Raw genomic sequence first — 14320 nt, forward strand, 5'->3', positions numbered from 1 at the left:
TGTTCTGAAACTCTCTTTGTACATCAGCCTGGCCTCGAACTCACAGAGATCCACCTGCCTCTGTCTTCTGAGTGCTGAGATTAAAGGTGTGCACCCTCACATTCTCAGCTGTTTGTTTTTAAAGATAAACACTGTTTATTGGTCTTTTTGGAACTTTACATACATAGGAAGGTCTTCAAATGTTCCCACACTGGGATGTATCCCTCTGTTGGGGTGAGTAGCCCAAAGTGACAAAGGGACAAAGACTGAGCTTATCTTGGTCTAATTCTGTGTAGCAGGCAGGTAACAGAAACAGATGTGTTTGTTTTTGTGGCGCAGTGGGTGTGTGGTTTTAGAAGCACTGAGAGCCTGTGGTCCCACACAGGTGGTGGTTTCAGTTTTAATCTGAGGGCAGGAGAGTCTTGCCTGTGTGGGAAGCAGACACATGAATATATTTGGCTGACCCAAGCCTTGAGAGGGCTGGCGTGGGGGGCTAGCATGAGGATCCCAAAAAGAAATTTTGAGGCTGTAAGTGGGTGAGCTACTACAACCTAATTAATTAGTCCCTATGGGTTGAAACTGATGGAGAAGAGTTATGCTACGGGCAAATGAGATGAGATGTGTGTGTGTGTGTGTGTGTGTGTGTGTGTGTGTGTGTGTGTGTGATACTTACATGTGACCAGGGTACCTGTTGAGTGCAGAACTTTTGAATGAACAGCCTTTGCGTGTTGATAAAACCAGAACAGTTGACCTTGAGGCAATGGTGAGACTGATGGACTCATTCAACAGGCTCGACATGCCGTCTAGAAGGATCCAAGAATGGCTCCCAGTACGGGAGCGTAGTAGAGCGTATATGCTTAGCATGCATGAGGCCCTGGGTCCTACCTATCCTTTGAACCAACAAAACAAACATTCACACATACACATAAAACACCAACCCAAATCCCCAAAGAGACCCTGGGATCTGCAGATAGAACAAAGGGTTTCTGCACCAACAGCAAGTTAGCCACAAAAAATGGCAGACTGGGAGCCACACGCAAAGTTATTTATTCAGAGAGGCCTTGGTCGTTCAAACTACAGACTACAGAAATGAGAGCAGAGGAACCCTCTCCACCCCCAGGAAGCTCCGTCTGAGTCAGCTAGGGAATCCAGCAGCAGCTGAAGTTCTTCAGACATCATCACAGGTGGGCTGCCGAGGAAGGCAGGGTTTTCTTTGTGAAAAGCGGAAGTTGTTCTTGGTTTCCCCATTAGCTGAAAAGAAACACACGAGAGTCAGAAGCGACAGAGTCAGAACATCAGTGAAGATACCACAGTAGGAGTGTGGGAAAGGAAGCCATGTTATGAGAAAGAATTTGGTCTTCCGGAATAAGACCCCGTGCCAAGGTTCGAACCCCTGTTTTGTGGTTTGATGGATTTTGGACAAATGATTTCCAGAACTCTGGGATGTGAAGTCCTGTCAGTAACTGGGGATGTGTGGTGTTCTGGTGGGCACAGGAGGGAATGAGGGCGGCCAGGGTTAGGGCTGGATGTATGCAGAAGAGCCCTTCAGTGGGTGCTTATGTTCTTGAACTACGTTCCACCCCCTTACTCCTCCATATTTATTTAAAATGACTTTACATATTTACTCATAGGCGCATAGGAATCTGAAGGATTTAGTTTTGTTAGGAACATCTGGCTTTCCCATTCCACAGAAAGCAACTGGACAGAAAGACAGTTGGGGGAGAGAGATGATGTTTTTTCCACTTGAAAGGAGGGGCTGGAAGGTTTTCGGGTGGGTCCGTGGTTGTTCATCCCAGCAAAGGGATGCTGTGCTCTTTGGAAGAAGGCCACGAAGCCTGGACTCTGGTCCCAGAGCTGCTTCAACCTCTGTGTGTGATTGTGGACAACCCCCACCCTCTACATGGGCCTTCCCATTCTCTCTTGAGTTGTGAGAGGTTGGACAATGTGATCCCTAAGTTGTCTTTTGTACTTTATTTTTATTTATTAGTATTTGTGTGTGTGTGTGAATGCACACATGCAAATGCTCACACACATATACACGTGTGCCATGGTGCGTAATAGAAATCAGAGGATGATTTTGTGAAGTCAGTTTTTCACAAAAGGGACAGCAGGCAACTCCACGGTCATTCCTGACACCTTGTTTGTCTCCAAATTAAACAGAATTTTCTCAGCAGCCCTGCCAGTATGTCACTCAGACAGGAGAAGGTCGACAGGAAGCCTCTTCAAAATGTTTGAGAGACACTGGCTGCTCTTCTAAGGACCTAGATTCAACTCTAGCACCCACGTGGTAGCTTACACCTATCTAACTCCCGCCCCTTCTTCTGATCTCCACGTGTACAACACAGGTGATTCACAGACTTACATGTAGGCAGAACACCCACCCATAACATAAAAATAAATAAAAATCTCAATTAAAAAAAAAAAAGAGGTTTAAGAGTCGTTCAAGGAAAAGGCTTTTTGTTTCTCCCTGTTTGGTCTTGAGTGCACTGTGATAGCGGGGGTGGGGGGGGGTGTCATCACGAGTGGTTTTATGCAGTCCTGGGAGTGAAACCCAGGACACTGTGAATCCAAGGCAAGTGTTCTCTCTACTGATTTGGCCCCACTCCCCCGTGCCCCATGTGCATCCTCCCTGCAGATAAGGAGGAACCGAAGCACATCACATGTCCGCACTTGCTCTCCTCTCTGTCCAGCAGGGCGTGGTAGGATGCCACATCCTTCTGTAGCTGGCTCTTGCACGCCAGCAGGTGCGCCCGCTCCTGCTGCTGCTGCTCTGTCTCGGAGCGGATCTCTGCCAGCTCTGCCTCCAGCCTGCCCACCACGGCACCCAGGTTCTGCAGTTCCATGTCATGCCAGTGCTGGGCGTCATGCAGGCTGTTTTCCAGGCCTCGTTTCTACAAAAGAGTAAAGGTTATCGGCGTGGGCAGTCCAGGTAGGAAATGTGTGACCGACTCGTTCGCCCCGTTTTTCTGATGTTGTCAACCCCAGCAACGATAGAGGTCAGTCTCAGTGGCCCCAGGGAGGAGCTAGAAGGTACCGCTCTGCTTCACGGACTTTTTGCAATGGGCAGGAGGGAATGACCAGCGGGGACCTGAAATGCATGTGTCTGTCCGTTACCTCTCAGTGCTTTTCTGTGCTGTTTTAATAATACATGTTCGTCAGATCCTGTTCTGCTGCTCCCTGGTGAGTTTCAACCGCCTCACAGGGAGCTAGAGACCCTCCAGCAGGGATTCCGGGTCTGTGTGGCTGATGGCTACCTCCCTCAGGTTGCTAGCTTTCAGATCATGACTCCCGCATTGGTACCTCTGGCGCAGATGTCTACGTTGGCGATGGGTGCTTCAGCTGGGGAAGCTGGGAGGAGATGCACCCCAGACTTCCCTTTCGGTCATCTCGGCCATGGACAGATTTGAGTCCCAGCTTTTACACCTCCTGTGAAGCTTTCACACCCACGCTGCCTTTTCTCCCCCAACACCGTGACCTGGGACTGGACGTTTATCACCTAAGGTCAGCTCAGCGGCCTCTTTGTGCAATGCCCTGCTTTTAGTTTCTGCCTTCCTACATTCTCCACACAGCTCCTACAGTGCCTTAGCTAAAGTACACATCTGGGTTTCTATCCCCTCTGCTTAATTATCACCCCAGTGGCTCCCAGGGGGCCCTAGAATGGTTTCCATGGCTGGCTCTGACTTTCCATTTCATCTCCTACTCTATATTAGTGTCAACATTTCTGGTCTTGGAAGCTTATGGGGTTCATATTGTTTCTTTTTCCTCCTCTTCCTCCTCCTCCTCCACTTCCTCCTCCCCCCCTTTCTTCTTTTTTGAGACAGGGTCTCACTACATAGCTCTGGCCACTTGCTATGTAGACCAGACTGGCCTCGAACTCGCAGAGATCCATCTGCCTGCCAAGTTGCTGGGATTAAAGGTGCATGCCACTATATAAAGCTGCATATCGTTTTTTATACCTGCACTGTTCCTCTCTGTCTCTCCAGTACTCAAACTCCATTCCTTCCTACTCACCCCCAAGCTCAGGTTCAGGGGTCACTTTCTCTAGGAAGCCTTCCTCGATGCCCGTCAGTCCCTACTGTAACCAAGTTGGGTTTGGAGCCCCCCCCCCCGTTTCCATGGCTCTCCAAGCACGTGCATGTCCTTGAACTTTCTCACAAAATGGTGGGACTTAGCAGGAAACTGGTCTCTGTACCCTCAGTGCTAGGAAAGGGCCTGCGCAGGCCAGGCGGTTGGTACATATGTGTCACCTGGACGAAGGCACCTGCTCTGTGGTGACATTTATCGCCCTGCTGCTCTCTCTTCCCATCAGACTGGGGACCTGTCTCTTCTCATCTTTCCGTGTACTGTGCCCTGAAAGTTAGCACAGGCTAGTCAGAAATTAAGCATCGGTATGCCCATATTTAATAGCTCCAGGTAGAGTGACCTTATATTTTATTACCTGGCTTTGAAGAGACCTTTTTCTTTCTTACTCTTTTTTCTTATTTACTTTATGTGTATGTGTATACTAAGTGTATGTCTGTCACATGTGTGCAGAAGCCCACAGAGGTCAGAAGAGGCATTGGAACCCCTGGAACTGAAGTCACAGGCGTTGTGAGCTGCCCTGTGAGTGCTGGGAACAGAATCTGGGTCCTCTGCAAGAGCCGTAAGTACACTTAACTGCTAAGTCATCTCTCCACCCAAAATTGTATTATTTTTAATTGTGCGAACTCATGTGTGTCTGAATGAGGGTGTGAACACATGAGTGTAGGTGCCTGTGGAGGCTAGATGAGCCCCCGGAGCCAGAGGAATAGGTGGGTGTGAGTCACCTGACATGGGTTTCAGGAACTGAATGTTGGCCTTCTGCAAGGGTAGTGCATGCACTTACATGCTGAGCCATCTCTGCAGCCTCAGTATCTACCCTCTACCCTACTTTTTTTTTTTTTTTTTTTTTAAAGATAGAGTCTCACACTACAAGCTTTGGTTGTCCTGGAACTCACTATGTAGGTAGACCAGGCTGGTCTTGAACTCACAGAGACCCGCCAGCCTCTGCCTCCCAAGTGCTGGGATTAAGGGCATGTGCTACACTGGCTATGTAACACATAAAGACAATTTTTTTTTTCTAAGTTGGATTCAATCAAATCTTGATGAATTAAATTCTTGTACCCCATCCTTCAGGACATGTTTTTAAAAATAGACTCCTAACTGCTGTAGCAGAAATAGATTCTTGTTGGTGGTGCTGTTAAGCAAAGTCATCATATTAGCTAAATCTTGTAAGTGTTCATGAGTGTGGGGTATGCATGCAGGTGTGTGTGTGTGTGTAAATCAGAGGACAACCTCAGATTTCTCTGGCTTATTCTTCCCAGTGCTGGGCACACCACCATGCTCAGCTTTCCTGCCCCTGCCCCCGTCCCCCCTCAATATGCAATGGAATTCAGGACAAGCTCTTCCCTGCCTGAGCTCTCTCCCCAGCCCGTGGGTGTTCTTAACGCCACAGGACATGTGAACTCCGAGTTAGATAGCCGGTCTAGTGCCTTTAGGAAGCAGTGTGAGAGACTATGAACTAAGCATAGAGCAGCCTCTGGCCTTAGTTACTGCTTAGCTTATGAGATCTGAGAGCCTTTTACAGCAGTGGGCACGTGGCAATGGCCTAGACACACTCTGTCTGTCTGTCTGTCTGTCTGTCTCTCTCGCTCGCTCACTCTCTCGCTCTTTCATTTTATGTAGGAAATAGATTTTTTGTTTTGAACAGACTTCTAAACCTATGTCCTCTTTGTGAGTTGTGTTGACACCGGATTGGTAATGGCTGTGGTTTAGAGAAACATGTCACTGGAACATGCTTGGGCTGTCCGTCTATAGTTTTTGTCCCATGTTCTAGGGGAGTTCCCTATGTGGCCTGAGGGGTTTCCATGACGTCTTGGGGTATTGTCAAGGGGTACACTCACAAGACCCTTTATTAGAGATCCCACTCTTTTAAGAGTCCATGTTCAGCATCTTCACCTAACCTCCTGACATTCATTCTTTACTCTCCCCCACCTACCCCAAGACACTGTATCGCTATGTAGTCCTGGGTGTCCTGGAATTCACCATGTAGACCAGTCTGGCCTCGAACTCACGGAGATCCCGTTACCTCTGCTGCCTCCTGCGTGCTGGATTTAAAGGCATGCACCGCTCTACTGGGCCAAGCTCCTGATGTTCTAGAAGGAGATGCTTGTTTCTTCAGAGATATTGGAGCCTGAGCAACTGTGACCAGGCTCCTGTTGCAGCTTCTGTCGCTCTAGGGACATGGACAGTACCACTACACTCTGAGAGGCTCTTTGAGGACTGAAAGAGACTTTCTTGAATTGTCAAATCCTCCAGAAAGCAAGATAATGATTACTTTTGGTAAATTCTGGGCTTGAGTCCCACTAAATACAGAGTTCAGTAGGCCTAATGGTGCCCGGCTTCCAACATAAACAGTATTCTAGTGGCAAAGAGAGCTGAAAGTCTGGCCAGCAAAACTGTCTGGCTTACAAGAGTGACGGGCACCATGTCACCATGCCTGCACAGGTTGTTCTGACTCGGGATAGCTGGATGAACTATCTCCTCCCCTCCCCAACTATTCTCAGTCCGTGTTCCTCACCTTGACTGTAAGACACAATAGTGGGAACTTTGATCTACTGGAACCCACAGGGGACAGAGCCAGCCCATCTTGGGCAGCATGTGAGTTCCTTTTTCCATTTGTCCCAACAGTTAGAGGCATGGGGCTCAAGTGAGGTGACAGGGTGGCTGATGCTGCCCAGTAGAGGTTCTTGGGTTGGTGTTTATAGTTTTGCATAATGAATTATAATAGATGCCATCTGTTGACTGCTTGCCTGTGTTGGGCACAGTGTAAATAGCTTGACATACATTATCTAATTAGTCACCCCAGTGACTTTCTGAGGTCAGGTCTATTCTGATCTTAGGATAGATCACATTTCCAAAGGCAGCTGCAACAATTATCACCATCCTGCATGGGCCTTCTCAATGTGACCTTGCCAAGCATCCAGGCTCATTAGATCTCTTGTGATTGCTTTGACCAGTAGAATAAGAGATACATGATACTCAGAAACTCCAAAGCCGGGATGTCAGAGATCTGATCAATTTATCACTCTATAAGGGAAACAAGGTGCCTTATCAGAAGTCCTGCTGTAGCTCTAAGACCACCATAATGCAAGGGTCTCCAAGCTAGCTAGCTATATGGAGAGGTCTCAGAGAGCAGGACACAGAGTCATGATTGAGGAATCTCCCACGTGAGCGGAAGAAGCCACTGTGGGTGTCCCAAGCCCAGCAGACACCCCGAAGTATAGGGAAGAGCTGTCCCTGCTGACCTCTTCCTAAATCACAGGACGATAGAGCGCATGAGTCACTGATGTCGTAAGCCACAAAGACAGCAGGTACATAGAACAACTAAAATAGATCCTTACTAGACAAAGGTGAAAATAGAAACTTAGAGGGTCATATGACCAGTGAGGACAGGAGCCTGGGGTTCAAGATCACAAGTCTAAACACTCGTCCCAAATTCACAGGACTTCCCTGTCTAGGAGAAAAGACAGAGGTAGACTTCCTGGTGGGTGGAGATGTTCCAGACCCTACCCCAACTCTGCCCTTCTCTGTACCCACCAAAAAAATAAAGATATGGACTCCTAGAGTGGAGCTGGTCTCCTCTTTGTCACTCCCTCACATGCTGAGCCTTGGAATTCTTAAGGTGACATCAATTCCTCTACAGAAGTCACTGAATTCCCTAGGAGTAGAGGCCATGTGTCTTATGTCCCCAAAGCACTTGGTATAGCTCCTGGAAAATGGTGAGTTCTTATATATAGATATAAGATATATCAATGTAGACACATTGATATAGATGTAAAAACATACTAATATACACATATGGTCCAACAATGCTCTTTGGTTAGAATGATGGGGGAGATGCAATGCTACCATAACAGCTTCAGTCCAATCCAGACCAGAAGGTGGAGCTTAATTTAGTCATCTTAGGAGCTGTGTGAGGTTGAGTCCAGGATGCCTGTGAATACCTAAATTTGTAGACGTAAGTCTTTTACAGAAATAGATATCACATGTGCATATGTCCTATACATTCCTCCTGCATATTCCCTTAAGTCTCATGACGTTTCTATAGATGACTCGCACATGATGGCAATATGCAGCCCACTATAGAGATGATTAGGTTGTTGTTTAGGGAACTCTGATAAGAAATATAGGCTGCACACATGCAGAACAGGTGCAGTGTTTTTCCTGGAGGTTGATTGAATCCACAGATGGAGAAACCATGGATACAGGGGCTGACTGTAATTATTTTAATTACTAATAATTAGTAGTTGCAAAGCACCTGCTTGCAAACCGCAGCGAGCTTGAGCTCACCAAGTGTCTGGGGCTGGGCTCCAGAGGTAGAGCTTGAGACAAGGATCTTGGCGCTTATAAACAGTTCCAGGATTACTCTCGGGAAAAGGAGGATCGACTGAGGAAAAGAAGACAGGTCAGGGAAGACGCTAAGCAGGGATGGAGCCTCCTTGAAAACTGGCCACCTTCCAGTACCATGGAAAGCTCTGTACAGCTGTTCCCACTTTGAAGTTAGTAGACTGAGCTTTCAAAACCATCAGCCGGCCACTGTCTGGGTCAAGGGCATGGCCTGCCTTCTTGGATCAGGAGTCTTCTGTTTGGCTGATAGCGAGTCTCCGATGAAGCAGGGCATCTGAGAAGGGACAGCTGAGAGTGTTAGCGGCCAACATTCCCAGCAGTGGCAGGTAAGGGTTATTTCCACAGGGCCCTGCCGTGTCCAGGCCACTTGTTAAGTATGAGTCAGTATCTGATCAGAGGTTAGACGATACTTCAGGCACCCAAACCACATCCTGTGAGAAGGAAGCCCTTTGCAGGCTATGAACTATGAGACATCAAACTGACAGTTGAGAGTGAAACATAAAAACCACCAGGGCCTTTCTTGGCATACTCACCAGAGCCCGTAAAGATTCTGTCTCAGCCTGGAGACTCTGGACTTGGCGTGAAGTGTCGTGTAACTCTACGCTGAGGGCAGCGGCCAGCTTTTCTTCTTGGGTCTGGGATACGTGGACCACCTCTGTCTGTTGCTGTGGAGAGTCAGGTCTCGGGGTGAGCTGGGATGAGTTGTAAATCTGAACCCAACTTCTTCCTTAGTTCCTTCTAAACGGACTCTCTGCCAGACTAAATAATATCTCCCCCCTTTATTTAAACCTACTAATCAATTCTTATATATATATATATATATATATATATATATATATATATATAAAAAAGACTGTTTTGAATCTTTGATGCCTAAAAATAGAATAACATTCAAAAAGATTTCTTAAGGACTCAGCGAAGGTTGTAGCTCCTGGTGAAGTACTTGCTTAGCTTGCACATGACCCTGGGTTCAAACCTCCCTCCCCCTCCACTCTCCCCTTCCCCTCCCCCTCATTGAAAACAGTAAGATGTTTCCTCTCCGCCTTGTGTTCTGATCACAGTTTTCCTGTTTCCAGTTTCTTATGCTTCCTTTCATAAATATTTCATGCTCCAGCTGATGGCACGGATACCATCTGAGATCCATGAAAGAATTCCGCTGTTATGTGAACATGTCAGAACTATGCATGAGCTAAGGTGGCTGCGACATCACTAGGTGATACAATCTTACTGGCCCAACGTTGTGCATCTAATCTATCATTGATCTGAACATCCTTATGCGGCCCACAACTATATTTATAGGTAAATATGCACTACTGCCTTCTCTTGTTTGTTACAGTACTCACTGTGTGTTAGTGACTGGCCTCTGCCAGCGTGTCGGGGTGAGTCTAGTCTTTGAGTAGCTGCATAGCATTGCCTTGTTTAGAGGTAATGTCATTTATTTAGATGCTCCCTGTTGGTGGACATTTCAATTGTTTCCAGATTTCCCCTATTTCCTACAACAGTGTAAAGAGGAACCCTAGATGCCTTGCGTTCCATACAAGAAGGCATCCCTGATTCTTCTTTAGATAAACCGTATTTACGTGAAGACAGAGTCTTGTTATGTGCCGTCCAACTCCCAATCCCCCTGCCTCAACCCCCAAGTGCCAAGGGGACATGTGTACAAACTATCCTTCAGAGAACCTGTAACCCTGGGAGACAGTGCCAGGTCCCCACACCTTCTTCAGACAAGGGGCTTTCTTGTGTTTATTCATTTTACTTTTTTTTTTTTTTCAAGACAGGGTTTCTCTGTATAGTCCTGGCTGTCCTGGAACTTACTTTGTAGACCAGGCTGGCCTCAAACTCAGAAATCCACCTGCCTCTGCCTCCCAAATGCTAGGATTAAAGGCATGCACCACCACCGCCCAGCCCTCATTTTACTTTTATGTGTAAATGTTTTGCCTGCTTGGTGCCCACGGAGGTCAGAAGATTGCATTGAATCCTTGAAAATGGAGTTACAGAAGTCTGTAAACTATCATGTGGGCGTTGGAAAATGTACCCAGGTCCTCTGCAAGAGCAACAAGTGCTCTTAACTGCTGAGCCATCTCTCCAGCCCACATTTTCTATCTGGAGCTTTATAGTCATATTTTTTTCTTTAAAAAATTTTTTTTTACATTACACTATTTCCTTGTACGTGGGGGGGCATGTTTGTGTGGGTGTACACATGCCATAGCTTATGTGGGTGCACATGTACAATGAATGACTCCCGTGGTGGTCAGAGGACACCACAGGAGCCAGTTCTCCTCCCACCACATGGGACCGACCGAGCTCAGGTCATCAGGCTTGGTGGCGAGTGCCTTCACTGCTGGGCCATCTCTCTGGCCTCAGTCCCCTTTTCATGTGTTACAGCTGCAGCTGTAAATACAGGGGGAAGCTCTGGGCGCTGCATGCAGGGGCGCAGGTCCCCTGCTGGTAGTGGATGATACAATGAGGTCACTCTCTTTTTTCAGTACATTCTGATGTGCTGTCTCTGAGCCAATGCTGCAGGCAGAGAGGTCGAGGAAACCTTTATGGTCCCAGGCCCTGAGGAGGTGAGACTCAGTTATTTATTTAGGGTATATGATACAATTCAACTATATTGACACCCAGGTCTTGAAATCTTGGCTCCATTTCTGGATCGGGAGAGCATGCTAACGTTTTGAAATATGGTGAAGATTTTTCACACTCAAAAATTATAAGTATGGAGCTTGAGAGATGACTTAGTGGTTAAGAGCATTTGTGGCTCTTGTAGAGGGCCCAGGCTTGGTTTCCAGTACTCACACAGGGGTCAATGACCATCTGTCACTCCAAGGAGATATGACACCCTCTTCTGACATCCAAGGGCATCAGGCATGCAAGTGGTACACAAATATATGCAGGTAAAACACCCACCCGTACACATAAAATAAAATATAAAAATCTTTAAAAAAATATAGCTGGGCGTGGTGACAGACATCTTGACTCTAATCCCAAGCACTTGTGATTCGGAGGCAGGCTTTGAATTTGTGCCTGGCCTGGTCTATGTAGTGAGTTCTAGGCTAGTCAGGAGTACATAGTAAGACCCTGTCTCAAAAGACTCAGCCCCCCCCCCACACACACATGCACACCTTCACTAATCAGTGAGAAATCCTATATCAAAGATAAGGTAGAGAGCAAATAGGAAGCTACCAGCATTGACCTCTGGCCTCCCCATATGCACTCACACCTGCACATACACACATATACACATGCATGAGTGTGTACACAAGCACATGCATGTTATAGTCATAATTAATTACTTAGGGGATGAACGACTGGGAGAAAAATAAAGGAAGAATGAGGAAAATTTTTTTCTAAAGCTGACTGCTTTTCTGATCACCATTGGCCGTCTCACAAGCAGCATTGACTATGGCTTAAAGCTGCAGGGTGAGGACTGAAATGGGCTCTTATGGGGAAGGAGAGTAGAGCAAGCCACCAGTGACATGCTCTGATGTCAGAAATGGTCAGTGTTCTGCAAGCTTGTGTACCCAGACTTCGGGAGCTCAGTGTGTAAGTGCGTCTGCCTCTCCCCAAGCACTTGCTGTGGGGTTGGGAGTCATGCAAGCTCCCTGCTTTGACCTATAGGTGAGCGACAGCCTTGCAAGAGCACAGGTGTGCTTTCCAGACTTCACAAGAACATGACCGTGACTGTGTTGTGGTCTTTGTCATGAAGCAAAGCAAGTCACAGCTTCTGGGGTCACAAGGGCTCCTGATCTGGAGTGGGGCGCACTGCTTTAGAATAGCAGTTTTCAACCTGTGGGTCACGACCCCTTTGGAGGTTGAAGGACTTTTTTCACAGGGGTCACCTAAGACCATTGGAAAACACAGATATTTAAGCTACGATTTATAACAGCAAAATTATAGTTATGAAGCAGCAAGGGAAAAAAATTTATGGTTGGGGGTCACCATGGCATGAGGAACGGTGTTAAAGGGTCATAGCATTAGGAAGGTTGGGAAATACTGCCCTAGAAAGATCCTGACGGCAGATCTTTAACCCTCTGCACAGACTCCATCCTCACAGCCTTGAAGATGGTTCTTGCTCATTCTTAAGACAGTGAATTGCAGTCTCCCATCTATGTGATCTTTCTGTCCCTCTGAGCCTAGCAGTTGAGTGTTAATCCTGACTGGGGTGTGACGGTGCCCGTCAGTAATCCCAGCACATGGGGGGAGGAAGCAGGAGGAACGGGAAGGAGTTCAAGGGTCTCCTCAGCACCATAGACTGTCCAAGGCCAGCCTGGGCTGCAGGGGACCCTGCCTCAAAACAAGAACAGAAAAGAACCAATAAAGAGCGCTGAGCCTGCACGCAGACTACAGCTCTGCTGCTTTCTACATAGCTGGGCTTAGGTAAGTTTCCTGTCTACTCTGTGCCTCGGTTTATTCCGTAATGGATGAAAATCAGAACTCCTGTCTGGATGCACTGAGAGCTTATCTGGCAGATGCTTGGCTGTCCCTGTCGCATGGTAATCCTCAGGCAATGCTCTGTGTCAGAGTTTTCCTGGCAAGTCTCATCCTGCCATTTGGAATGGGGGCCTTTCTGTCTACTCCTGCGTCCCACCCAGCAACCTCCTCTCTAGATAGATCATAGGAACTGGGTGTGCAGTGAAACTTCTTATTCCTAATTCCTTCTGGGTAGCTTAATGGCTCTTCACACCTAGGGCATACCCAACATCCTTCATTGAAGAAGGTCAACAACATGGGCCCCAGGATGTGCTGGGGACTTGAGGAAGAAGAAGGCCCTCCTGTGAACTGGACAAGAACAGATCTTGTCTTTATTAGGGAGATTAACTACTATGCTATTAAGCCTTATAAGCCACTTTGGTGTCTTTGGTGCCACGTGCTAGTTGGCAGGGGAGAGCTTTTAGCGGGCAGGCTATGCATCCCTGACTTAGCCCTCCTCCCTGCTGCCCTATGCAAGGTTTATTTGGGAGATGTCTGGATACCGCTCAGCCTGCCTCAGTGACACAGGGCTNCCNGGGGGGGGGGGGNATTTAAAANTAGCGTGACTCTCAGTGAAGCCTCACCGTGAGCGGAATGCCAGCCTGGTTAGGCAGGAGGGTCTCATGGCTCAAGAGTGGACACAAGAGCTGCCTGGCTTCTCAAGCTGTTCTCTGGGGGTGGAAAGCCAATTCCCAGACTGTGTGGTATCTGCCAAAAGAAACAGCTAATGGCGTCAAGGACTTGCTGCCCCAGCTCACATCTGGGATGGAATTGAACATACTGCATGCTAAAAGCAAGGGAAGAAACTCACCCATGGGCCAAAAATAGATTTTTCTTAATTATTGGATACATCTAAATTATAGTATTTTTGTCTTTGCTTATTAAGATTATCCTCCTCTTAAGGGACTTGTATGCTTGTCTCCTAGGAGACGGCTATGTGTGGAGTATGAGTGACAGTACCTTCATCCCCCAGGGATGATTTGGGTTGTTTCATCTTTGACAATCTCCTGTTTTAGAAGTAGTATCTTTATACCTTTTATGGGATCAGCCAATCAAAACGTATTTACGAGATGCTCTGAGGTCAGGCAAATGAGGAGGCCAGAAAAAGCATCCTGAGATGGAGACTTCGCGTTCGTTCGAAGCACCAACCAAAGCCTCCCAGCTGGCTTGAGCTCCGCCCATGGGTGGGGATCCGTTCATGAAGAGTGAGAAGGGAGCCAGCCATTCCACTGCGGGTGCCTGACACCTGAGGGCTTGAGAAGGTGTAAAGCTGGCCTGAGGGTGGCCTTTTAATGCCTACTTTCTTCAATAAAGAATCAGAGGCCAACAGGAAGTCTCTATTTCTTTTTCAGAAGCTACTCTGATTATCTTCCCTGACCCAGCAGAGCCACAATGTAGTGTGCCATAGGTACCCTGGGCCAGAACACACACACACACACACACA

At 47.4% G+C, this 14320-nt stretch overlaps 1 protein-coding gene across 2 annotated transcripts in view; it reads right to left on the bottom strand.

Moving 5' to 3' along the window:
- Positions 1-1003: 1003 nt before the first annotated feature.
- Positions 1004-14320, bottom strand: part of Bfsp2 (beaded filament structural protein 2) — a 53267-nt gene continuing 39950 nt past the window's right edge. For both annotated transcript variants that reach the window (XM_021207758.1, XM_029543614.1), the window contains 3 exons: positions 8940-9071; positions 2650-2870; positions 1004-1230 (listed from right to left, as the gene is read on the bottom strand). In XM_021207758.1, the coding sequence (XP_021063417.1) occupies positions 1227-1230; positions 2650-2870; positions 8940-9071 (357 nt within the window). In that variant the 3' untranslated portion in view covers positions 1004-1226. The remainder of the gene's footprint in view (positions 1231-2649; positions 2871-8939; positions 9072-14320) is intronic.

This window comes from Mus pahari, chromosome 10 (genome assembly GCF_900095145.1).
Source record: "Mus pahari chromosome 10, PAHARI_EIJ_v1.1, whole genome shotgun sequence".
In the NCBI taxonomy this organism is placed as follows: Eukaryota; Metazoa; Chordata; class Mammalia; order Rodentia; family Muridae; genus Mus; species Mus pahari.